The following is a 27,719-nucleotide window of genomic DNA, read 5'->3' on the forward strand; positions in this document are numbered from 1 at the left end:
TAATTATAAGTGGTTATAAAATATAATTCCAGATTGTTGCCATAGTAACTATCTTTTGTTTACTTTGCCTCCAGATTTATGCATCAAGACACCATGGCACTGCTCCATCTTGCTGGGACTCACCATAATTTTTTTAAGTTTCTTTAAGACAAACATTTGTTAAAGTTGGATACATTTTGTTGAATCTTGTGTGTACAAAAAAAAAAAGAAATCTCTTTGCCAAAGTATTTGCTCTCAATGTTTAAACAGTGATTATATTAAAGAGCTAATTATCTAATCTATAATTAGAAGCTAGTCTAATTTGTCCAGGGAAAAAACCTCAGTATGAACTGACCAGGTTAGAGGGGGAAGGGGAAGGCAGGAAATGGTATATTATGCTCATTTCTCCCCAACCCTCACCTTCAAATCCAAATGAAAGACAGGTACCAATCCCTTTTCCTAATGAGACCTTGATATCTGGATATCTGAGACCTTGATAACTAGCTAGCAAAGTTCAATAAAACTAAAGTACCTATAACTCACTTGCAGAATGAGGACAAGGCCAAAATGAGAAGCAAAACTAGGCCTGAATTCCATGGGCCACACCATTCTCTCCTCTCTATCTTGGCATTTAAAAATGCTGTCTTGAACTTGTTTCTTTTCTTTTTTTTTTTTAACATCTTTATTGGAGTATAATTGCTTTACAATGGTGTGTTAGTTTCTACTGTATAACAAAGTGATTGAACTTGTTTCTTGATCTTTCTCACCCATGATACTGTGAGCTCTTTGAGGGAAGAGACTGTATCTGTAAGATTTATCACAATATCCCCGATGCCTAACCAATACCTGAAATAGGAACAGCTGCTCAATAATGCCTTTCACTATTATAATGTTCTCATTTTATTATTGTTTTTATTTTTATTATAGCAACAAAACAACCACTATTTATTGAGCATTTATTAAATGCTAAGCACTTTATATACATTATTTAACTAAATTCAACCCTTATGACAACTCTAAGCAGTAGGTATTATTACTTTCATTTTACCAATGAGGAAGCTGAGGCTATAAGTGATGGAGGCAAAAATTGAAAGAAAGAAAATGAATGAATAGACAAATGACTCCAAAGAATACTGAAGAGCAGAGACCCCTTGTGCATACGACAGAAGCTTTTCTGTTAGTTCCTAACCCTTCTCTCTCCTTTACTTACTTCACTATTACTTGCCCTCCTCCCATCAGTGGTTCTTAGCCCTTGGGTGCACTTTATAATCTTAAGGGAAACAAAGGAAGAGGGGAGGAAAAAGGGGAAAAAAGAAAACAGAAGGAAGGAAAATGCAAGCTCAAGCACATTCCAGAAATTCTTACTCGGTTATTCTGGAGTGAAGGAGAGCAGTAAAAGTGGGAAGTATTTTAAAACATTTTATAAACTGCCTTATTGTATTACTGACATTATAAAACATGTCTCTCTCACGAAGTGCTTTTAACAACCATTATTTCTTGAGCACTTATTACACAGCAGGCACTTCTCACGTGTACCTCATCTACTCCTAAAAAGCCTACAAAATAGGCATTTTTTCTGACATTATGAAAAATTTCCAACATACAGAAAAGCTGAATAATTGTTCAGTGAAAACCTATACATCCACCACCCACAGTCTATTGCATTTTATTATATTTGCATTATCACATGTATATCCATCAATCCATCTTATTTTTTATGCATTTCAAAGTTGCAAATGCAAGAGAGGCATTTTAAAACTTCGTTTTACAGATAAAAAGAACCTAAACTAAAAGAAATTAAATAACTTGCCTCAAATCACACAATAAATAATTCAAAGAGCCAGAGATCAAATTCAGGTCTAACTGAAGACATAAAGTAGCTCAAGCCTATATGTATGTTGTATATAACTGTTTACCAGTGAAATTTTTGCTTATTTAATTAAAGAAAATTATCACTGTGTATGATGCCCACTTCCATATTTTTATATTTATAAAGAACCCTGCACCTATAAAGTCATTGCTTATCTAAGCCCAATTTTTGGCCAAGCCAAGATTCCGAATAATGAAATTTACCCTAAGAAATAACTGATCTACACACAGCACAGTTCCTTGGATAAACTCACAAAATGACACCCAGGCTATTAAACAGGCAGGAATAAAAAAAGATGAAAACACACCAGCACCACAAAGGCTTACAGACAAGAGTAACAGAAACTAGGAAGAAGTTTCATTAATTACAAGGCATGTAGAACTGGACTGAAGAAAACATTACCCAGGTTTCACTCCCGGACCTCTCTAGAGATCACCTCATGAAAGGGAACCTAACTCAAAGGAGACTTATACTTCATACTTTCCCCCTGATATCTGCTGTTAGTTGAGTTATCGAGAGTCTGTATCAACCAGCAAATTGATCACGCACTACTCTTGTCTCAGCCTCTCCAAGCTTTCTACCGCTATTTGGAGAGAGCAACTAACATTGTTTTTTGTTTGTTTGTTTATTTGTTTTAATGGTAGGAGTGAGAATGCATATTGGAGATAAAAAGGAGGAGACTAACTGAGCCATCTGGCTTTCTAGGAGGAAGAGTCCTCACAAGTAAAGCCAACTCAGCAAGGATACAGAAAGGAAAAATTTTGGTATCCATACATGTTGGAGAATGTAGTCTTTAATATATTTGATTATTACAAGCATTAGAGAACTCATTATGGGGGTAAAAGTAAACCACACCTCAGCACAGAGGAACTACAATAGATCAATACCTACTAATACACAGAAAGTGTACATCTCCTTGTCCTCAAGCTATAGATCTGTGAAAGGATTTAATTATCACTCAAGAGGACAACAGAATTCAAAGAAAATCTACATGAAGTCAGAGGGTTGGGCAGGGAAGTCCAGATCCTATAGAGCTTTCAGGCCACTAAGTACAGTATTATGACTTTTACTGTGAGTGAGATGGCAATGCGAGGTTTGGGGTAGGGTTCAGATATGATCTGACTTGCATTTTTTGAAAGTATCACTCTGCTTCCTATAATGAGAAAAAGGGTATAAAAGAGCAAAAGCAGAAGGAAGAACAACAGTTAGAAGTCTAATGCAATGATTCAAGAAAGAAATTAGACTAGCATGATTATCATTATGCTAGTGATTATGGTGGAGGTGGTGAGAAGTAGTCAGGTTGTAGATGTATTTTAAAGGAAAAGACAAAAGACTCTCTGATGATTTGAAGTCAGATATGAGAAAAAGAGAGGAATAAAATATGACCACATATATATGGCTTGAGTAACAAGAAAGGCAGAGTTCCTATTTGCTGAGATGAAGACAACTGTGGAAAGCACAGACTTCGGGTGGTGGTGGGAGGGGAGCGCAAAAAAAAGTGTTTAATTTTTGACATATTAAATTTGAAATGCCTATTATACAATAAAGTGGAGATGTTGGGTGTATACTGGAGAAACATAGCAAAAAAATTTTTTTTTTCCTAGAACACAAAGTCAAAAGCAAAATGGGCTGGAGGTATCAGTATGAAATACACACACACACACACGCATGCACGCACACACTCTAATCTGTCCACTGAGAACCCTAGAAGCTATGACTCCCACGTACCATCAAACACACCCAACATCCAAATTCTGGTTCCTAAATTACCTTCCTCACTAAAAGGAATCAGGGCCCCATGGAGAAATAACTGATTCCAGGGCTAGGGAAGGGAAAGCACAAAATGAGCCTGGAATATCTTGCTATGCCAGAAAGTAAAGAAGTGCTCAAAGAATAATGGGGATATGACAAAAATACACAAGAGCCACCCTGAATGGGCCCCCATTAACCAAATCTGGGGCACCTTAACCATCAAAATAAATAATGATAATATTATATCACACACTATTAAATAAAATAAAGCCTCATGAATCCATACTGACATGAACAAATGACTGAATGACTGAATGAGTAAAGGAAGGAGAAAGGCCAACTAATAAATATAAGGAGGAATGATGAACTTAGAAAATCATCAACAGACACTAAAACTAATGGGTGAAAGTTTTGATGAGGAAATGGATATTTACAGAGTCTCAAAATATCTCCTTACAAATAACTCGTAAATTATAAAGGAAAAAATGGCAACTTTATGGTGGAGAAACCTGGCAGGCCCTACTTAAAACAAGTAATAAAAGTTAACATCACAAATATTGGGATCACCAATATGCCTAATAAGATGTCCTAAGAAGAACACAATGTCACTTACATGGTATTCCTGCCAAAAATGCATGATTTGACTCTAACCATGAGGAAACTTCAGTCAAACCTAAAATGACAGGCATTCTATAAAAAAAACTGGCCTCTGCATTTCAACACTGTAAAGAACAACAAAGCCTGAAGAACTGGTTGAGATTAAAGCAGACTAAAGAAAAAGATAAACAACTCAAAAAAAAAAAAAGAGTTGACTAGGCATACTTCACAAAAGAAGATATTTGAATCTCTAATAATTACATGAAAAGATGCTCAACATCATTACTTATCAGGGAAACACAAGTTAAAACCACAATATATACAACATCACATCCACCAGAACAGCTAAAATTTAAATGACACACAATACTAAGTGTTGATAAGGATGTGGAATAACTGGAACTCTCTAACATTGCTGCTGAGAATGCATTTTGGACCACTACTTTGGAAAACTGTCTGGCATTATTTAGTATAGCTAAACATACCTTTATCCTGTGATCCAGCAATCCCACTCCTAGGTACATACACAAGAGAAATGAATGCATGTGTCTAGAGGTGTGTCTACAAACATACAGGAGCATTCACAGTAGCTTTATTTTGTAAGAACCAAAAGCTAGAACAAATCTTTTTTTTTTGAATTTTATTTTATTGTTTTATACAGCAGGTTCTTATTAGGTATCCATTTTATACATATTAGTATATATATGTCAATCCCAATCTTAATATACATCAACAGAATGGATAACTGAACTGTGGTATATTCTACAACTGAACAACTCATAGCAAAAAAAATGAAACGAACTACTGACACATGCAACAATGTGGATGAATGTCAGTGAACCTTCTAGGGAGCTGGAAACGCTCTATATCTTCATTTGCATTTCACAGAGGAATACATATGTAAAAACTCATCAAGCTGCACATTTAAGATTTGGATACTTCAATGTATATATGCCTTATATAATTCAATTTAAAAAACAGAAGTCTTTTAAAAAGCTGGTATGATCCAATTCTGATAAAATAAATACTAAAAAATGTGTATGCATAGAGAAATGTCTTAAAAATTTCAAAGGTTTTAATTTCTCAGAGGTGGGATAACAGGTAATTTTACTTTCTTTATACTTTTCTGTATTTTTCAAGAGTATTTATAAGAATAAAAGTTACTTTTGAAAAGCTATTTTCAGACTTCCCTGGTGGTCCAGTGGTTAAGAATCCACCTGCCAATGCAGGGGACACGGGTTCAATCCCTGGTCTGGGAAGATCCCACATGCTGCAGAGCAACTAAGCCCGTGTGCCACAACTACTGAGCCTGCGCTCTAGAGCCCGCACGCCACAACTACTGAAGCCCGCATGCCTAGAGCCCATGCTCCACAACAAGAGAAGACACCTTATTGAGAAGCCCACGCGCAATAACAAAGAGTAGCCCCCGCTCACCACAACTAGTGAAAGCCCGTGCACAGCAATGAAGACCCAAAGCAGCCAAAAATAAATTTTAAAAAAATTTCAGAAAGTTATCAAAAAGGTGCTGGGTATAGCATTAGTCCTATAAAAATCCTAATACCATGAGTAAATGCTAATTGAGTACACTAAGGGGCTGAGACCTGTCCCCAGGCAACATATTGCTCATGGCTTCTCATTTATTGCACTTGCCACATAACTCACTCAAACCCTGGCAGAAATTCAGAGTAATTGAATCTGACACCTCCACACACCAGACAGTGGAAGTTCAAAAGGATTTCAATATCATAGTTAAAGGGAACAGAGACGCTCTCTCAAGAGGAGAGGAGTGAGTTGGCTGAATACATATAGGCTGGCTGTAATAATTCCTAGAACTTGAACCACCACTTTCATAAAAAGACCCCCACTGGTTAAAGTGCTTGCTTATGTGGATTCTATATATTAGGTGAAAAAGGCAGGCTACAAAATAGTATGTATGTGATATACATATGTATGTATAAACAAAGTTATATATGTATACATAGAAAAAAAGACAAATCTAGAGTCTCTACCACCAAATGTAAACAATAATTTATTTCTAGCTGGAGAGATAGTAGGTGATTTTCACTGTCTTCTTTATAACTTTATAGGCTTTATTTTAAATAGGTAAATAACACTTTCATAAATTTTTTAAACTTCTTTTAAAAATTTTGGAAACACATTTCAAAATACACATACCTGTATATTTACGTGGTTGAACCTAAGTTAATTTAAGCATCCATCCAACACACTTCGCATTATAGTCTTAAAAAGAGATAAATCCAACCACAACATGAGCTCAAGTATGAACATATACCATATAAGCTACAAATACTAGCCAAACACCATGCACTGTCAACCATATCAGATTAAATATACCCCCAGCAGATTTTAAATGCATCTGGCATTTGTCAAGTACATGTATGTTTTCCCCTACAAGTCTATGAGTTCTTCAGGGCAAGGACCATATTTTATCTCATTTTATATCCCCAGAGATGATAGTCATTAAAAGTTTGTTGATGAACTATGACTGACTATATACCAATCTCTTAAAAGCAACAGATCACCAGCTGCTAACTAAATCACATACAGAGAATGCCTAGGAGCTCAGACTGTCTCATTCCCAAAGAGAGAAGACACACACAGGGGATGGTAGGGTTGAGGAAAGAAAATGGGACGGCAAAGAAAAGCCCAACCATGTATCCAGAGTCCATAACCTAGGAAACCAGGATATAGTCTTGATATATGAACTCTCACAAAGACTGTGTACTCGTTGTCAGAAATGAGTAACGTTGACTTTGAGAGTCTAAATGACAAAAACACTTATTTCTCCTACAGAAATAAACGTGAACCAAAAGAGTCAAGAATTTAGATGAAAGTGCTTAAAACTATAAGAGTCTATGAAATACTATTTCTAATTAACTACAAAAGACATCCCTCTACATTCAAACCAGGCTGGAAAAGTCCAATACAAAAAACAAACCATAAAAAGGGATCTGAGTCCTAAATAAATTTTTTTTAATTTATTTATTTATGTTTGGCTGCGTTGGGTCTTTGTTGCTGTGCGCGGGCTTTTCTCTAGTTGCGGCGAGCGGGGGCTACTCTTCGTTGCGGCGCACGGGCTTCTCATTGCAGTGGCTTCTCTTGTTGCAGAGCACAGGCTCTAGGCGCACGGGTGCGTGGGCTCTACAGCACAGGCTCAGTAGTTGTGGCGCATGGGCTTAGTTGCCCCGTGGCATGTGGGATCTTCCCAGACCAGGGCTCTAACCCGTGTCTCCTGCATTGGCAGGCGGATTCTTTTTTTTTTTTCCTTTTTTGTTTTAATTTACTTTATTTTTGGGTGCATTGGGTCTTTGTTGCTGCGTGCAGGCTTTTCTCTAGTTGTGGCAAGCGGGGGCTACTCTTCGCTGCGGTATGCAGGCTTCTCACTGCAGTGTCTTCTCTTGTTGCAAAGCACAGGCTCCAGGCGCACGGGCTTCAGTAGTTGTGGTGCACAGGCTCAGTAGTTGTGGCTCGCGGGCTCTAGAGCGCAGGCTCAGTAGTTGTGGCGCATGGGCTTAGTTGCTCCACGGCATGTGGGATCTTCCTGGACCAGGGCTCGAACCTGTGCCCCCTGCATTGGCAGGAGGATTCTTAACTACTGTGCCACCAGGGAAGCCCTGGCAGGTGGGTTCTTAACCACTGCGCCACCAGGGAAGTCCCCTAAATAAACTTTTTATCCGTATATGGAGTTCTCAGTTTCTCTTCCAATTATACAAGCAGTGTCTCAAGATTCTAGTTACACAATGTTAGACACATCCTCAAGAAGAATGTCTTAAGTGAAGGAAAGTATAAACAACTTTTAGCTTTCAGTGACTTTTATATAAACTAGGATGAATTTATGAAAGAGAGCCTTTGCCTGTCAGAAAACCTAGGCAGTGTTAAATAAGTTTAACTGAATACGGAGCCTCTAAAATGTATCTTACCTTTACCTGTGAGACCTTTGGGACACTTAATGGCAAAAACTGGAGTTGTGAGACAAGTGGAGGTCCAAGGACATGTACAGGCAGAACAGTGGACTGACCTTGAAGCAAAGGCGAAATTTGGGGCTGAGTCAGCTTTGGCTGCTTCTGCAACTGTTAAAAAAAAAAAAAAGATTAAAGATAAACTCTCCCATTTACAGTAAATATACTGATTATATATTTTAAATATATTTAACACTTCACCTCACCCCTGAAATCTGCTGGTAATGTCCCACTAACTGCTGGGATGGATAAATTTTCCCTGGAACATTTATTTCGGCCTGCGGGTTGTTAGAAACCATTTGAGAACCCATCATCTGGTCTGAGGAATAGGCTATACTGGGCTGATTTGAAGTATCTGAATGTATAACTGATCCAGCTCCTGCCTCAGACAAACTGTCACCTACGGCAAAGAAAACAAGTGATAAGTAGAAGGGAAAAACTTGAAACACAAGGTCCAAATAGCATAGGAAATGGTAAGTGTTTCTTTAATTTTTTTCTTTTTTACTCTGACAACCTGAAACAGCTTCAAATAAAATATGTACACTGCAGAATTAATAAAAAACCATCATGTAAACTCTCCATGTTGATACTGTGGTATAACTAAAATATTCTTAGTAAAACAAACCTACAAAGAATTACATAAAAATCAACTCGATTTGCTGGCCATTTCATGTATAGCCTAACTAATCTATGTTTGCCATTAGGATTTCAGTAAAATCTAAGTAGCATATTCTCATTCTCCTAGAACCTGGCTAGAAAATAATACTGCCTTTATGGAACAACTGGTTATTACTATGAAAATACTGTCTTTCTAGAGAAGAGAATGCATTACAGGAGAAAAATTAGAGAAACTGTGTTAATTTTATACTTGGGTCTAAAATACGAAAGTTCTTAAAGTCTAGAAAATTCCCTCTTGAATAATAAATTCTATCTTTAGTTGCATATCTTCTTTACTAAAGGATTTACGTTAGACCCTTAAAAATGGTAAAAAGATTATAATCCTTATTCAACTAGTACCTTGGACAAGTCACTTAACAGAACAGTTTCTTAATTTTAAAATAAGGAAACTATCTGGCTTGCCTATTTCAGGGATTTTGTAAAAGAATTAATGAAATGATAGATAACAAAATGCTTTGAAACATACAAAAGTACTGTTTAAAGATAAGGGAATACAATTACACATTTCCTTTTATAAATTATAACTGTGTTACCTGTAACAGAGGAGCAATGCTGTTGTGGTTTTCTTTGCAGAAGCTGTTGTCGCACATGTTGATCAACTTCAGTTTCTTCACATTCAGCCCCGCTGTGCTGAGCAGGAGGAGGGGGCAAAGTTGTATTTTGGGGCTGAGGGAGTACATTCCCCACAGACTTGCACTGGGAATCTCTGCGTTCTTCCAAACAGCCAGCTGGCTTCTTCTCCCTTGTCTTCTTTATCAGGGTCACCCGGTCCCTAATGGACTTAGCAACAGCTTTGGAATCACTTTCATGGAAGAATCCTGACTTGACCTACAAACAAAACATAATAAGCAAACCACATCTTTAAGATTTTTACTTTTATTTTTTACTAGCAGTTATTTTCTGCCCCCAAATTCCAAACGCTATTAAATAACAGTTAATTTGTTTCTATGTTCTTTCTTAATCAGACATGCATAAATGCCAGAGACTTTAGTAAGAAAAACAACACTATTACCAAGCATTGTTGAAATAATTCTGGCTTTAAACAAAAACAAACAAATAGCTTGATATTTCAGTACATGCAGTCTTATTACAGGTAATTTATGACTGCCATTAAGTTTTGTGAAACATTAAAAAGGTTTCCTCATTCAACAACAGTAAGTGTCTACAATGTGCCCAGTATTGGGCTCTGGAGACATATAAGTGCCTAAGCTGGTCCTTTGTCCTATATGCACACACAAGCTGGTGGTGAGAGAAGGATAAAAACAACATAAGGGGCTTCCCTCGTGGCGCAGTGGTTAAGAATCTGCCTGCCAAGGCAGGGTACATGGGTTTGAGCCCTGGTCCGGGAAGATCCCACATGCCGCAGAGCAACTAAGCCCGTGCGCCACAACTACTGAGCCTGCACTCTAGAGCCCGTGAGCCACAACTACTGAGCCCATGTGCCACAACTACTGAAGCCTGAGCACCTAGAGCCCGTGCTCCGCAAGAAGAGAAGCCACCACAATGAGAAGCCCGCGCACCGCAACGAAGAGTAGCCCCCGCTCGCCGCAACTAGAGAAAGCCCGTGCACGGCAACGAACACCCAACACAGCCAAAAATAAATAAATAAAGTAAATAAAAATTTTTTTAAAAAACATGAAATGAAATAAAAGGTAGAAATGAGCTGCTGCAAAAGCCCTAAAGGAGCACAGGCCTCTCTGGTGAAAGCAGAGAAAGTATCATAGAGGAAGGTAAAGTCTGACCTGGATTAAAACAAAACAAGGAACTTGCAGGCTATTGAGGGAGAGGTAGATGAAGTTCAGAGATCAACACTCTAGGCAGAGGAAGTATGCTTATGGCAAAGTGCTATATCTTACGAGGTGTTAGAAGAGTGACAGAAGAGAAGTTAAGGGCTTATTGTCTGAAAGGAACAGGGCTGAGTAGCAGAGATAATGACTTGAGGAGGTGCCATGGCATATTATTCTCAGTCCTATGATCTGTTTTTTAAAGCATACCTTGGGGGTCTGCAGACTCGGGGAAATTTCATTGTAGTTGATAAATGATTAAAATGTTAGATGGAATCCATATATTTAATTTCACTCCCTCCCAAAGTTCAAAAAACACTCCCAGAGTAAATGGATTTTTAAGTCATAAACTCACAAGGATAGAAAGAATAAAGGCAACAGCAACAACAGACAATGTTTTGGACATTTGGGGATGTGGAAAACAAATAGATAATAACTGACCTAGTGGACCTGAAAAAGATGAACCAGGGAAAGCTGAAAATCATTCCCATTTATACTGAATAATACTGATAACACACAGGAACTGGCAGTACCAGGTACTTACAGAACTGGGTAAAGTCAAAAGAGATGACTAAAATAAGGAAGACTAAGTGAAAGGGTTTTGAGAAGTAGTTAGGTATTAGGTCCCTGTGCTCCACCCTCCAGTCCACACCTTTGGGTGATTGCTTCTTCCCTACCCAAGAAGTCTGTAATTTTGTTCTCTGGAGAGGGTAAAAGAGGATCATATCTGGACTAGGGAACACCAGGCACAGTTGAGGGTATGGCTACCATAACAAAAACAAGAAGATTAAATGACCATATGCATGCTGAACACCATACGCAGAAACCCCCAGCCCTCTTCCCCACTTGGCTACCAAAATACCAGTAACCAGATCCTTACCCTCCAGGCAGGAGATTGAAAGATGCTTCTCTGGAGAATCTGGCTAATCCAAGAAGAAAGACCCACAAATATTTATGTCAAAGATTCCCCAATTATTGGCCCACCCAGATACTTGAGAATAGAGGTTAACAAGTCTGACATAAGCAATCATACCATCCAATCAGCTTGTTAGTACCCGTCATAGGCAAAATCATGGCCCCTCAAAGATGTCCCATCCTAATCCTCAAACCTGTGAATATGATGAGATATCACTCCCATTACTGAGCTATACACAATTGACCTTAAGACAGAAAGATCTGGGTGAGCCTTTTACCAGCTAGTGAAGGATTAAACTTGCCATTCCTGACTTTGAAGATGGAGTGGGAGCATGTGAAAGGACTGAAGAACAGTCCCTAGGAGCTGAGAGTGACCCCCGGCTAACAGCCAGGAAGGAAATGAAGACCTTAGTCTTACAACTGCATGGAACTGAACTCTGTCAACAACCTGGTTGAGCCCAAAAGCAGATTCTCTCCCAGAGCCTCCAGCTAAGAGTCCAGGCCACCAAACCTTGATTTCAGCCTGTGAGACTCTAAGCAGAGAATCCAGTAAAGCCTACCACGACTTCTGACCCACGGAACTGAAATAATAAAAGGGTGTTGTTTTAAGCCCACTAAATCTGTGATAACTTGCTATACAGCAATAGAAAACTAATAGTCTCCTACTATTGATCATGAGCAGCCATCCAAGAATAACCAGAAATATGAGAAAAGCCTCTAACAAGAAGATGGAGCACAAAACCAATTAAAAAACCCCAGCAACTTGGAGAAAAGATACTATGCAGGGAGAAAAAAAGTGTCAAAAACACTCTCTTCACTAAAATTACAGAGAGGTGCCATAATATCACATCCACAAAACAAAGAACAAGACGTTTACTCTAAAAAAGGAACAGATCAAAAAAAAAAAAAAAAACAAAATGAAAAGGAACTCCTGAAATTAAAAACAAGATAGTAGAGACGAAAAACTCAATGGAAGAGTTAGAAAATAAAGTTGACAATATCTTCCAGAAAGGAGAATAAAAAGACAAAAAGATAGAAAATAGAAAAGAACATTGGAGAAACAGTCCAAGAGGCCAAACATCCAAATAATAGCAGTTCTAGAAAGAGAAAACAAAGGGAAAGAACTCAACAATAAAAGACTTTTAAGAAATTTCCCAGAAACTAAAGGATATGAGTCCACTGAGTATCCAACACAGTGGATGAAAACAGACCCCAACCAAGACACACTGTGAAATTTTATAATCCTGAGAAGAAAGAGAAGATATTACAAGCTTCCAGAGAGGAAAAAATGGATCACATGCAAAAGATCCAGAAAACAGAACATCTTTGTATTTCTCAATATCAATACTGAAAGCTAGAAAATCATGGAGCAATGACTTTAAATTTTTTTAATTGCCAACCTAAAATGACTTAGCCAGCCAAATAATCGATTAAATATGAAGACAGAATAAAGATGTTTTTAATACATGCAAGTCTCAAAGAATTTACCTCCCATATACCCTTTCTTAAGGAGGTGGCAGAGGAAGTGGGCCACTAAAACAAAAGGTAAGCAAAGAAAGAGAAAGACATGGGATTTAGGACACATGAATTCCAATACAGGAGAGAGGCAGAGAAGTCTAGAATGATAGTAAAAAGAAAGTTCCGTATGATAGTTATGTAGCAGATCATTCTAGATTCTAATCATTCTAGATTAGAACCATGTGACTAGAAAGATAGGCATGTTAAAGGCTATCATCTCCAAGATACCCACTCTCAATGTCCCATACTCCTTTTATTTATTTTAATTTATTTATTTAATTTATTTGTTTTTGGCTGCGTTGGGTCTTTGTTGCAGTGCGCGGGCTTCTCATTGCAGTGGCTTCTCTTGTTGCGGAGCATAGGTTCTAGGCACATGGGCTTCAGTAGTTGTGGCTCGCGGGGTCTAGAGTGCAGGCTCAGTAGTGGTGGCACACGGGCTTAGTTGCCCCGCGGCATGTGGAATCTTCCCGAACCAGGGCTCAAACTCGTGTCCCCTACATTGGCAGGTGGATTCTTAACCACTGCACCACCAGGGAAGCCCCCATACTCCTTTTAAACCTGAGGACAGAATGCCCAGGTGAGCCTGGCTCAAAGTATCTGGACTTTGCTAATTTAACCACATGCTGCCGAAGCTCCTGCACCCCCTCCCTCCAAGTACTGCACAGCCTGGATCGGGCATGGACATACATTCCACCCAACAGAAGTTATCTGCTGTCTTCTACTCTTGCGGGGGGAGCAGGTCATGGGGAGATGAGAAGTAGAGAAGTCAGAGGGGCCCACTTCCCGTCAAACCATATTTTTACCAGACAACTAATTTTTCTGGTCTGCACAACAGCCCTCTGGTGCCCTGACTGTGGTGAGCCATGTGTGTTTCCCTGGACTCACATGTGACCTCACCCCGATGACCTCCCTAGACTCGGCTCTCATAAACTCTTAGGGAAGCTGGAGCCAGATTCTGAGACCGAGAGACTGTTCAGCTTATCTCCTCCTGGGCATCTTCACCTAACAGTAACTTCAGTAACCAGCTAGGTGTGTGTTTGCCACTCCGGTTTTCAAAACAAAATAATATATATTATTTAGGTAAACTATAATGAAAAGCAAAGGAATGAGTAACACAAAAGTCAGGGTAGATATTACCTGTGGTGATGAGGGAGAGGAACGCAAGTGGGGGGTGGGGCACACAGGTAGCTTCTAAAGTTCCAGTAGTGTTCTATTTCTTAACAAAAGTAGAGTTTTACTATTCTTTATACTGTACATACAAATTTAATATACTCTGTTGTAGAGATATATTTCACAATAAAATTATAATTTAAATAAAGAAAATAAGAGGAAAGAAAGCAATCAGAAGGAGAAAGGAATCAACCCTGATACTATAAGGGGAGGGGAAGCCAGTGGTAGGATTCACTTACCATTTCATACGCTACTTCTTCAGGTGTATCTGTTTCTAAATTGAAACTGAATTCAATAGCTTCATTGTCTTTATGCTTGCCTTTCAATTTTTTAGGGTCTTCAACCCAGAGCCTTAAAGCCAGAGATGAATTTGAGCAATCATCTTCCTCCGCTAACTCCACCCTTAGTCCTGTATCCTCAGCAAAAAATGCATGGTTTAGTAGGTCCCTGACAGACAACCTAATAAACAAAATACAAATCTGTTATCAATTCTTCCAATCATAAACAAGATATAGAGCACTTAATTAGTAAAAATTGTGTCAAAGTAACAACCTGATTTAAAATTTTCTATTAATTAAACCATTAATCTGCCTTTTTATAAAAACCAAATCTTATATCCAATTTATTATTACCAAGGATGCAAAGAAATCCCAACTAACATGCATTTGTAGTGATCTTAATTAAGGATTATTAACAGTAACATATCTAGATACTGAAGTTTAACATACCTAAAGGTATGCCTAGAGATAATTAGAGAAGTGCTGCAGTAAATGTTAGATGGACTGAGTATCTTCCCTAAGCCACTGGCTTAAGTTACTAAAACTCACACAACAGATTGTTGGCAAAGGAAACTAAAAACTCTTCGAGGTATATAAACTCTAAAGTAAATTAGGAATTCAAACACTTTTACAAATGTTATAAATAGAAGTCATTAACTCTATTAACAATAATCTAGTCAGTGTACTTCACTCTTTAGAGAACGCCACGGGTGAAGCTAATTCAGTTCAGCAAAGTCACACGGTTTTCTTAAAGTATTTAAGTCCAGTATCCTAGGCCAAAGTATACACATAATGGATACAACTCTAGCCTAATATTAGGGATTAACCATCTCTGAAGAGAAAAAAGCACAGAGGTTCAAAAGATTCTTTTATAAGCTGGGAGAGTTAATTTCCTTTTCTTTGACCAACTTCTAAAGTAGATAAATATATCTATCTATATTACAGGCCAGTGAGAGCTACAACTGATGTATTCCATAGTTTGTATGTAGAAAGCCCCTCCAGCACTATTTAAAACAGATAAAGCATATTGACAGCACGGTATCCTGTAAGTTGAGGATTTTCAACCTTCTACATTTTTAGTGATCAAAAGACAAACACTTAACTAAGACAGTTTTATAAAAAAGAACAAGCTTGCTCAGACTAATTAGTCTTAAGGCTAAGGTGAGATGTGTTTAAGAAGGCACAACCAAGTTAAGCACTCCGCTTCTCAATGAAAGTTTTGCCTAGATATTTTTACTAAGGAATAACCACTGCAATAGCAGCAGACAATATCATTCATTAAATACTTATTACTCTGTTAGGTATTTTATATGCATTCATTATCTTTTTAACTACCAAAATAATACCTATTTTTAGGAACAGCTAAAGTAAGTTTCTCAAGATCACACTGGCTAAGTGTGAGTCCAGATTTGAATCTTATTCTGCTGTGGAAGCCTGTGCTCTTTCCAAAACACTAATGTGCCATAAATCCTTTTGAATATTCCAGTGTTCTTTGGTAATAGATCATAATTAAAATGCTGTACAAACAACAATCAGAAACCAAACTAAAATGGCTACTTCAACACAGTAGTTTTAGCATAGCTTAAAAAAAAGCATGCCTATTTCTCCAAAGAAGACATACAGACGGCCACGAAGCACATGAAAAGATGCTCAACATCACTAATTATTAGGGAAATGCAAATCAAAACTACAATGAGGTATCACCTCACTCCTGTTAGAATCGGCATCATCAGAAAATCTACAAACAACAAATGCTGGAGAGGGTGTGGAGAAAAGGGAAACCTCTTGCACTGTTGGTGGGAATGTAAATGGATACAGCCACTATGGAGAACAATATGGAGGTTCCTTAAAAAACTAAAAATAGAATTACCATATGACCCAGCAATCCCACTACTGGGCATATACCCAGAGAAAACCGTAATTCAAAAAGACACATGCACCCGAATGTTCATTGCAGCACTATTTACAATAGCCAGGTCATGGAAACAACCTAAATGCCCATCAACAGACGAATGGATAAAGAAGTTGTGGTACATATATACAATGGAATATTACTCAGCCATAAAAAGGAACGAAATTGAGTCATTTGTTGAGACGTGGATGGATCTAGAGACTGTCATACAGAGTGAAGTAAGTCAGAAAGAGAAAAACAAATATCGTATATTAATGCATGTATGTGGAACCTAGAAAAATGGTACAGATGAGCCAGTTTGCAGGGCAGAAGTTGAGACACAGATGTAGAGAATGGACATATGGACACCAAGGGGGGAAAACTGCGGTGAGGTGGGGATGGTGGTGTGCTGAATTGGGCGATTGGGATTGACATGTATACACTGATGTGTTTAAAATTGATGCCTAATAAGAACCTGCAGTATAAAAAAACAAACAAAACAACTAAAAAAAAAAAAAAAAAGCATGCCTAAATTACTACGACTCAAAAACAACAACAACAAAATAAACAACTCAATTTTTTAAAAAGGCAAAGGACTTGAATAGACATTTCTCCAAAGAAGATATACAAATGGCCAATAAGCACATGGAAAGATACTCAACATTATTAGTCCTTAGGGAAATGCAAATCAAAACCACAATAAGATACCACTTTATACCCATTAGGATGCCTATTAACAAAAAATGGAAAATAAGTGTTGGTGAGGACGCTGAGAAATTGGAACCATCATACATTGCTGGAAGGAATGCAAAATGATGCAGCCACTATGGAAAAAATATAGTGGTTCTTCAAAAAATTAAATATATTATTACCGTATGATTCAGTAATTCTACTCCTAGGCATATACCAAAAAGAATTAAAAGCAGAGATTCAAGAAGATACTTGTTCACCAATGTTCATGCCGCGTTATTCACAGTAGCCAAGAGGCAGAAATAACCCAAGTGTCCATTAACAGATGAATAGATAAACAAAATGTGGTGTGTGTGTGTATATACACACACACACACACACACACACACACGCAAAGGAATAGTATTCAACCGTAAAAACAAAGGAAATTCTGATACATGCTATAACATGGATCAACCTTTAAACACTATGCTATGTGAAATAAGCTAGACGCAAAAGGACAAATATTTTATGATTCTACTTATATGAGGTACCTACATAGAAGTAGAGACAAAGTAGAATAGAGGTTGGCAGGGGTTGAGGGGAAAGGGAGTGGGGAGTTACTGTTTAATGGGCACAGAGTTTCTGTTTGCGATGATGAGAAAGTTCTGGAAATAGTGGTGATGGTTGTACAACAATGTGAATGTGCATAATGCCACTGAATTGTACATTTTAAAATGATTAAAATGGTGACTCTTAGGTTATTTATATTTTACCATAATTAAAATATAGAGGTATATAGATATAGCCTGTTGGCACAGACACCAAGAATGTTGTGTAATAAAGCTATAATTAAACAGGTTTTATCTTAGTGACTTTTTATATTTTCAGATATGCAACACTAAACTTAGATAGATAACTAATAAAAATGGGAGACAGTCAGTGAAATGCTGGTGGAAATAATTTCTATAAAGGATCTGTCACCTTATTAATCATAATCAATAAGGAGGTAAAAATCAAAATACTAACCAAGCAATTTGAGTCAGCAACTGTCCAAAGCTCAAATTAAAGGGAAAAGCTAAAACTAAAAGGAATTGTCCATAAGAAAAATACAAATTGTGATACAAATAAATCTAGAATACTATTTCTGGAACAAAAATAGCCCTATCAGCTTTACCGTTATCATGACACAGGACATTATGGACAAATAAAAAACATCTGGTGAATTGATGGTTAAATTTTTTCTTAAACTATCATAAAAAACCATTTAAGTACTTATGTGAAGGTGACAATGCAGGAAACTCTCTACTATCTACCAACTGTTAGAAGCAAGTTAACCCGGGAGGGGGGCCCAGTGACTGTTAAACTGATGGCTGAAGGTGATCTTGTCACAACACACACAGACAAACACAACCCAAATTTCGGTTCAAGGAAAATTCAGCACATGATATCAGTTTAAAATGGCAAACAAACAAACAAAAAAAACAAAACAAAACAAAAAAAATGGCAAACAAGATTTAAAATGGCACTGATACACTTCACTCTAGTCAGTATGGTTTGGATTCCACTCAAAAGTCATACCCAGCATGATTCAAAGGTCAGAAAAAGACCCAGCGCAAGATAAGAGAAAAATTCATCCATCAGTTATGTCATTTCACTACATGTGCACCCACCTTTCAGATTTATTTTGACGAATACATCCCTCGATGATTTCTTTCACTTCAGGATCAGTGACTTTATTGAAACTGGCTGGTTTTATACCCTGGAGGAAGAAAAACGGTTTCTAGTCACAAATTAAGCAACTGAAAGCCCAAGCCAACATCATTACTAAAATAATGATTTTTTACCACTAAACCATATTCAAATTTTAAATGAGATAAATATATACATACAGTATAAGTTTAACAACTTTTTGACAAGGATTTTGTCATAGCTCTACAAATAACAGTGAAAAATTGTAAACGATCTAAATCTCTAATAACAGAGGTAATATTACATAAATTATGTGATATACATATATATGCATATGCTAATACATGGAAACTAAACGTGTTCTCATAGTAATTAATAACGTGGAGAATTCTCATGCTGCCACATTAAGTAGGAAAAAAATAGGATCCCAAAATGTACATACAGTATAACCCCAATTAGTAAAATATAATAAACAAGTATTTTTTTGAAATCAGAAAGATCAGTTATTAAAAAACACTTTTAGAAATTCTAAATAAGGGCTCCTCTATCGCAAACATTTCAAATCAATATTTCAAAGTCTTCTAGAATGGCTAGACAAAATGAGCAATCAGTAAATATATATATAAAATTTATATATAAACTTTTGAGAAATCTATATTATGTTTATCCTTAAACAATACCAAAATATTGAGAGAACCTCAAGCTAATTATCAGGTTCTAGGAATTCAATATCAAATTAATGAGGTCCAGATAATTCAAAACGTTCTTATAATAACTGTTAGCTGCCTAAATCTACTTATTTTACATTCTGTTACCCTTAATATATGGGTTTTAGATTTAAAAAATAATACAAGAACATTGCCATCATTTAATAGAAAATTCAAAATTAAGCTATAAGCAGAAAGGTATAATAGAAAAATTATCATGGAATGAGGCAATCTAAGATCTAGTTCTGGGTCTTCACACTACCTCACAGAATACAGAATCAGAAAGCCAAGTACCATATCCTAGATAAATCTGGTGAGATTAGGAGTTAATTTGGGCCTCAAATTCAAGAAGCTTTAGTAGAGATGGAAATCTGAATTGTGATATGGCATTTCTGTGACCTGAATATAAAAGAATAAAATCACCATACAAAAAATGGAATTTTTTATTCTACTTATAGAAGAAGCCCTCTTGGGGCTTCCCTGGTGGCGCAGTGGTTGAGAATCTGCCTGCCAATGCAGGGGACACGGGTTCGAGCCCTGGTCTGGGAAGATCCCACATGCCGCGGAGCAACTGGGCCCGTGAGCCACAATTACTGAGCCTGCGCATCTGGAGCCTGTTCTCCGCAGCAAGAGAGGCCGCCATGGTGAGAGGCCCGCGCACCGTGATGAAGAGTGGCCCCCGCTTGCCGCGGCTGGAGAAGGCCCTCGCACAGAGGCGAGGATCCAACACAGCCATAAAAAAAAAAAAAAAACCCAGGCAGCATGATGCCAAACCAGTGCCAGCCTGGGGGAAAAAGAAAAAAAAAAAAAGAAAAAGCCCTCTTTGACCTTTCCACTGATCTCCTACCCATTCCCCAGCCCTGGATAATTACTGCCTTTCTCTGCTCCTAGGTAAAAATAATTGGGGAGCTGCAACTTACAAAATCAAGTACAAACTCTTCTATTTGTGGTCGTACAATATATGGGCCCAAACTAAAAGGGCGTTCTAGCCCCATTTCTTTTTCTCAGCTGTTTATTATAGAAATTTTCAAACATACTCAAAAGTAGAAGTCCCATGTAATCATCACCAGTTTCAACAACAAGCATCATTCCTTAACCTGGTTTCGGCTATCTACTCCCACACCACTTTTATCCTGGAATATTTTAAAGCAAATACTAGGCATCATGTCATTTCACCCATAAAGTCTCCAGTTTCTATCTCTAACAGATATCATGTCATCATCCCATCTAAAATAATTATCAATAATTGCTTAATATCATCTAAAACCCAATCCATACTCAAATTTTCCAAATTGTCTAAATGAGGTGTTCTTACAAGTTGGTCTGTTCAAATCAGGAGCCAAACAAGGTCCATACATTACATGTATGGTGCAATGGAACTGGCTCATACCAGCTCACAAGAGCCAACTATTACATTTTCAGGAATTGTGCAAGCTGATTGTTAAATACATCCATTTATAAAATTTAAATTATATAAACTTGTGATTAAATAAATTATATTAAGAGCTAAGGTAATAAATATTGAAAACATGACTCCTTGATTGTTTTACTACATTTTACTATTATTTATGCTCTTGCAGTTGTTTACATCTTTTGTATCCGTATGGTGGAAATACTATATGAGTGCCACTCTGCACCCTTTCTTAACCCTGCATTCAAGTAAGGTCACATTGGTGACTTGAAATCAGTCATGGTGGGAGCACTTACACCAAGGAAATTAGCAAATGCTAGAAATCAGTGCTTTTTCTTTTTCAGAGAATCAGTTGTTAAACATTTACCAGCTCATCACTACTTTAAGTCTCTTGTATTCTGTAGCAGTCCCTGCCCCTTTTTTCTTTCAGGAAATTGATTTGTTGGAGAAACTAGGTCATTTGTCATATAGAATTCTGGATTTCTTATTGTCTCCCTAAACAAACCTCTAGAGTCAGACTTGAGGTCAAAATCCACCATTACTAGTAGCTGTGTGAACTTGGGCAGGTCACAACCTCTGATTCTCAGTCTCATCATTTCTAAACTGAAGACAGTGCCATCTTGTAGGAATATAAAGATAAAAGCATGTGGCATATATTATGTATTTAAAAATGGTACCTATTAGTATGTTACCTGAAACACTCTAACAATCTCTTTTGTGGCCTACCTTGAGCCACCCAACTGGATATGAAAGGACCTATTTTCAACAATCTTAACACTTTGCTTCTACCTCCTTTACTATACTCCTATCCTCTTATTTTTATAGTTATTTGTGAGTGTATATTATTGCCCTACTAAAAATGTAAGCTCTTTGTAGGTAGCAAACACTTCTTACTCATCTTTGCATTCCTTGTAATTTCTAATGCAAAAAATTACTCATAGCAGGGAACCAAATACTGTATCCATTGAATGCCACTTCATAATCAGGCTTTTAGAACTAGAAGAAATCTTCAAAACCATTTAGCCAATCTTTATTATGTAGCTTTGGAAAATAAGATCCATTTAATAAATATCTAAAAATTCTTTACAAACAAATGGATATAGATGATAAATCTGTACATTTTCCCCAAAGATACTAATACAGAGCATTTTATATGACCCCATTTGAGTACAGGTATACAGCATAAATCTAAAGCTTATTTCATTACAATTATGTTAAATTTAGCACTGTTATATAGAACTAAACCAAAATTAGGTTTTTTGTTTGTTTTAATTTGGTTTTTTCTGTTTTTATTTTTGGTTGTGTTGGGTCTTCGTTGCTGTGCGTGGGCTTTCTCTAGTTGCGGTGAGTGGGGACTACTCTTCATTGCAGTGCGCAGGCTTCTCATTGCAGTGGCTTCTCTTGTTGCGGAGCATAGGCGCTAGGCCCACGGGCTTCAGTAGTTGTGGCACGCGGGCTCTAGAGCGCAGGCTCAGTAGCTGTGGCGCACAGGCTTAGCTGCTCCGTGGCATGTGAGATCTTCCTGGGCCAGGGATCGAACCCGTGTCCCCTGCATTGGCAGGCGGATTCTTAACCACTGACCCACCAGGGAAGCCCCCAAATTAGGCTTTTTAAAATCAATTTTTATTGGAATATAGTTGCTTTACACCAAAATTAGGTTTGACTAAGTCGACTTCTAAGTTGACTTTACCATTAAATGTGGCAATTTGTGAAGTAAAAAGAATAAAGTTATACCTACACTAGTTACTTTACGGTATATTTGAGCTGCATTCTGGCACTCAGAATAAGGGTACTCCGAAGTAGCCATTTCTAGCATACACATTCCAAAAGCATAGACGTCCACAGATTCATCGTAGTGCTCTTCATACATCTCTGGGGCCATAAACTCAGGAGTGCCTACAAAATACCACAACCACATTTTTTTTAAAAAAAGAAAAATGTAGAGAATTCCCTGGCGGTCCAGTGGTTAGGACTCTGCGCTCTCACTGTCAAGGGCCGGGGTTCAGTCCCTGGTCATGGAACTAAGATCCCACAAGCCACGCAGTGTGACCAAAAAAAAAAAAATGTATCCACCAAGATCACATTCCCTTTGCCATAAGGATTACCTGAGTTAATTTCTGCTCCCTAAAAGCATATATATATATATATAGATATATAGATATATATATATATATATATTTATACATATATATATATTTATACATATATATATATTTATACATATAATATACATATATATACACATATAATTTCCTTAACTTAATTTCCTTAATTGTACTTAATGAAGTACAATTTGCAATGTTCAAAATTAGGTAATGATTACCAAAATCTGTTTTTATTTCTATCCTTGTTTTTAGTTATTTAAATTTTTCTGAAGTAGTAAATCCTCTTTCTTAAGTCCTCAGAACCTTTCAATAATATTAAATACATCACAAAAGAAATACACTGGGATGTCTCTAAAATCAGTCAATATATAATAGATATTTCAAAGCAAATTCACATTCTAGACCAGGGGCCAGCAAACTTCTCTGTAAAGGGCCAAACAGTAAATATTTCAGGCTTTGTAGTCTACATGGGCTCTATCACAACTAATTAACTCTGACACTGTAGTGAAAAAGCAACCATAGACAATATGTAAATGAGTGGGTGTGGCTGTGTTACAACAAAACTTTATTTACAAAAATAGGCGGTGAAGCCAAATTTGGCCCATAGGCTGTGGTTTGCTGATCCCCGTTCTAGACATATACAATTTAAAAAATCTGTCTTTACACAACCAACAAACTATAAAATGTTAATCACCAATGACACTTTTAGCAAATGATGTGCGCATTAAGGTGGCTAGTCCTAGATCACCAATCTTCACAGATCCAGTGGGTCCCGTGATGAAAATATTGTCACACTTCAGATCCCGGTGAATAATAGGAGGAGTCCTAGTGTGCAAGAACTGCAATCCCTTTAAAATTTGCCTGCACCAGCTCCTTAAGACCTTTGGTTTCATGACTTTAAATCGTTTTAAGTACCTACACAAAGAAACAAAAACCACATGTAAACAAACATACCTAGCTTACTGTATGAGCACATTAGGGTAAATCATGTAAGCTAGCTGGTACTGTATATATTACGATTGCCATCACTGAGTTATCTTCTATTGTCTGTTATGACAAAAAATTATTAAATCTAAAGCCTCATTCTTAGAGAAGACATCCTACTAAGTTTAGCATTTTTAATTCAAAACAAGAATCATTCTAATCAGAGTGACCTTTTGTGGAATGGCATCAAAAATTTAAAAACAAAGTCCTCTCTACTTCCTAATAGCTGCTTAAATAGAGTCATCAGAGGGTTTAACTATGTAAAATTTTAGTGCAAAGATGCTAGGAAACAGAAAAAGTACATCACACATTTAATAATCACAAATAAGTGGTTATACCATCAAATGAAATACTGTAGTCAGAAACAAAACGATAGACTATAATTACATAGTACTGCTCACTAGATATGTAAATCTGGCCACGTCCCCAACCTTTCATCATCTTCTACAAAATGACATTATATTATCTCTATAATGATTTCTAATTCTAAAATTCTATGATATCCCACAAATATTAATTTCTCAACATTGTATTTTCTAACAAACTTCATTAACATCCAAATTTTTTAACCTGCCCTGAAATATAGTCACTAGATTCAGATTCTACAAATTCTTTAATCAAGTAGTGTTACTTTACAAACAACTTTTGCGACTCCTGAAAATTATTTCCAAATAAAACTCCATTGGCACTATCAGGGTCAACTTACGTCTTTAAGGTTCCTGATGTCATAAGTTCAGTCACTAATACAATACATTTCTTTCCTTTTAATATAGACTCCCAGGAATCATAGAATCGAACTATATTGGGATGTTGGAGACCCTTTAACATCTCTGCTTCTTCCTTGAACCTTTGCTGCTCAGCTTTGGTTAATTTCCGGTCCTAAAATGGAAGATCAAGTTCCAAATTAAAGTCTAGAAATTCTCTTGCACATTTCTAACACCACTCAAATGAGTGCTTTATTTTATTGTATGTATGTGTGTATGTATGTATCTATTTTCACCTGTCAATTCTTTTCTCAGTACCTATAAAATCACTGATATTCTTTGTTAGGTAGTTACTTTGACTCCTCTCATACAGCAAAATGCAGCAGTTGTTACATTTCATAACTATGTTACAAACCTACCTGCATAATAAATCAATGCCTTGTAAAACAATATCTTTGATGTTAACTAAACTTTTGTGATAATCATTTCACTATATATATATATATCTCAAATCATTATGTTGTATACCTTAAACTTCTACATTGTTATATGTCAATTATATCTCAATAAAACTGGAAAAATAAATAATAAATAGTAAATAAAATTTCCTTTGCTGGAAAAGAAAAACAGTATCTCAAAGTGAGAAAAAGTAAAAAATCAAAACAATAAGAAAGTTTCCCTAAGAAATCTCTGAATTTCCACATCTAAAGGATCTATAATGTCAGGGCAGAAATAATCAAAATGTTAGACACCTAGACATTCTGGTTAAATATCTGAATTGCCAACATATTTCCAGACAAAAGTATAAGGTTACCAACCAGTGAAAGACCAGGCAATGGACCTCTAATTTGCTACCTTAAATACTAGAAGTCAAAGGAGCAATGTTTATAGAATTCTGAGGGAGGACTGTGACCCTAAAATTCTGAACCCAGACAAGCTATCAATCGTTTATAAGGGAAAAATGCACATATTTCCATGAAAAGAGGGACACAGAAAGTATACCACACCATCTACCATTCCTGAAAATAGTACTCAAAGAATTTCAATTAAAATGTGGCCAAATAAAGGCATTAGAAAAGGAGGATGTAGCATACAATAAATAGTAAGAAACTTCCAATAATGCTTATTTAAAATGAAGCCTAAGTAATTGTGGCTAATATGGTTGGTAAAATTTTCTAAACAGTAATTAAAATAGAAGATATATGCAGTTGACCTTTGAACAACACAAGTTTGAACTCCACAGACCCACTTACACATGGATTTTTTTTTCAATAAATACTACAGTGCTACATGATAGGTGGTTGGTTGAATCCTTGGATGCAGAACTGCAGATATGGAAAGCCGACTATAAAGTTATCATGAATTTTCAACTGCTCAGGGCCAGCACCCGTAACCCCCACGTTGTTCAAAGGTCAACTGTAATGCAAAAAGGTAAGTCTGGAATTAAAATTCCAGATTATTTCATTAAAATCTAATAGAGAAGGAAGAATAAAAACAATTTCTGTCTTCTGCAAGGGGGAGCAAGAGAGAAAGGAGTGACAGAACTATTTTAAGCTTTGATGCTGATAGAGAAATAATCAAATATGCTAGTTAAAAATTTAGGTATGATTTCCATTTCAGGATGGTTGACAACATATTAAATTAATTCCCATTCCTTCCTAAACCCCACCAAAATGAAAAAAGAAATATATAAATAAATCCACAGTAGTGTTTGAAATATGAGAAGGGTTCAAACAAAAGATTTTTTTTTTTTTAGTGTCTGGACTGGGTCCTATCTGTAGACATTCAGATTTAATTGCTGCGGGGTGCGGCTCAGTCATCGGTATGTTGTTTTGTTTTTTTTTTAATTAATTAATCTATTTATTTATTTTTGTTGGCTGTGTTGGGTCCTCGCCTCCGTGCCAGGGCTTTCTCTAGTTGCGGCAAGCGGGGGCGACTCTTCATCGCGGTGCGCGGACCTCTCACTATCGTGGCCTCTCCCGTTGCAGAGCACAGGCTCCAGACGCGCAGGCTCAGCAACTGTGGCTCATGGGCCCAGTTGCTCTGCGGCATGTGGGATCTTCCCAGACCAGGGCTCGAACCCGTGTCCCCTGCATTAGCAGGCAGATTCTCAACCACTGCGCCACCAGGGAAGCCCCAGAATAATTTTATATTTATTTATTTATTTATTTATTTATTTATATTTATTTTTGGCTGTGTTGGGTCTTTGTTTCTGTGCAAGGGCTTTCTCCAGTTGCGGCAAGCGGGGGCCACTCTTCATCGCGGTGCGCGGACCTCTCACTATCGTGGCCTCTCCCGTTGCAGAGCACAGGCTCCAGACGCGCAGGCTCAGCAACTGTGGCTCACGGGCCCAGTTGCTCTGTGGCATGTGGGATCTTCCCAGACCAGGGCTCGAACCCGTGTACCCTGCATTAGCAGGCAGATTCTCAACCACTGCGCCACCAGGGAAGCCCCAGAATAATTTTATTTATTTATTTATTTATTTATTTATATTTATTTATTTTTGGCTGTGTTGGGTCTTTGTTTCTGTGCAAGGGCTTTCTCCAGTTGCGGCAAGCGGGGGCCACTCTTCATCGCGGTGTGCGGACCTCTCACTATCGCGGCCTCTCCCGTTGCAGAGCACAGGCTCCAGACGCGCAGGCTCAGCAACTGTGGCTCACGGGCCCAGTTGCTCTGCGGCATGTGGGATCTTCCCAGACCAGGGCTCGAACCCGTGTCCCCTGCATTAGCAGGCAGATTCTCAACCACTGCGCCACCAGGGAAGCCCCAGAATAATTTTATTTATTTATTTATTTATTTATTTATTTATATTTATTTATTTATTTTTGGCTGTGTTGGGTCTTTGTTTCTGTGCAAGGGCTTTCTCCAGTTGCGGCAAGCGGGGGCCACTCTTCATCGCGGTGCGCGGACCTCTCACTATCGCGGCCTTTCCCGTTGCAGAGCACAGGCTCCAGACGCGCAGACTCAGCAACTGTGGCTCACGGGCCCAGTCGCTCCGCGGCATGTGGGATCCTCCCAGACCAGGGCCCGAACCC

At 37.5% G+C, this 27,719-nt stretch overlaps 2 protein-coding genes across 12 annotated transcripts in view; one reads left to right on the forward strand and one right to left on the reverse strand.

Moving 5' to 3' along the window:
• LOC309620413 (uncharacterized protein) overlaps positions 1-8,093 on the forward strand; it is a 90,327-nt gene extending 82,234 nt beyond the window's left edge. The window contains exon 5 of the mRNA XM_082376754.1: positions 75-8,093. Within this exon, the coding sequence (XP_082232880.1) occupies positions 75-147 (73 nt within the window). The 3' untranslated portion in view covers positions 148-8,093. The remainder of the gene's footprint in view (positions 1-74) is intronic.
• WNK3 (WNK lysine deficient protein kinase 3) overlaps positions 1-27,719 on the reverse strand; it is a 141,053-nt gene that overhangs the window by 71,101 nt on the left and 42,233 nt on the right. For all 11 annotated transcript variants that reach the window (XM_082376518.1, XM_082376519.1, XM_082376515.1 and 8 more), the window contains 8 exons: positions 24,687-24,859; positions 23,691-23,911; positions 22,630-22,787; positions 18,755-18,843; positions 14,483-14,702; positions 9,390-9,684; positions 8,385-8,578; positions 8,140-8,289 (listed from right to left, as the gene is read on the reverse strand). In XM_082376518.1, coding sequence (XP_082232644.1) covers positions 8,140-8,289; positions 8,385-8,578; positions 9,390-9,684; positions 14,483-14,702; positions 18,755-18,843; positions 22,630-22,787; positions 23,691-23,911; positions 24,687-24,859 — 1,500 coding nt within the window. The remainder of the gene's footprint in view (positions 1-8,139; positions 8,290-8,384; positions 8,579-9,389; positions 9,685-14,482; positions 14,703-18,754; positions 18,844-22,629; positions 22,788-23,690; positions 23,912-24,686; positions 24,860-27,719) is intronic.

This window comes from Balaenoptera borealis, assembly GCF_965194805.1.
Source record: "Balaenoptera borealis genome assembly, chromosome: X".
Classification (NCBI taxonomy): Eukaryota; Metazoa; Chordata; class Mammalia; order Artiodactyla; family Balaenopteridae; genus Balaenoptera; species Balaenoptera borealis.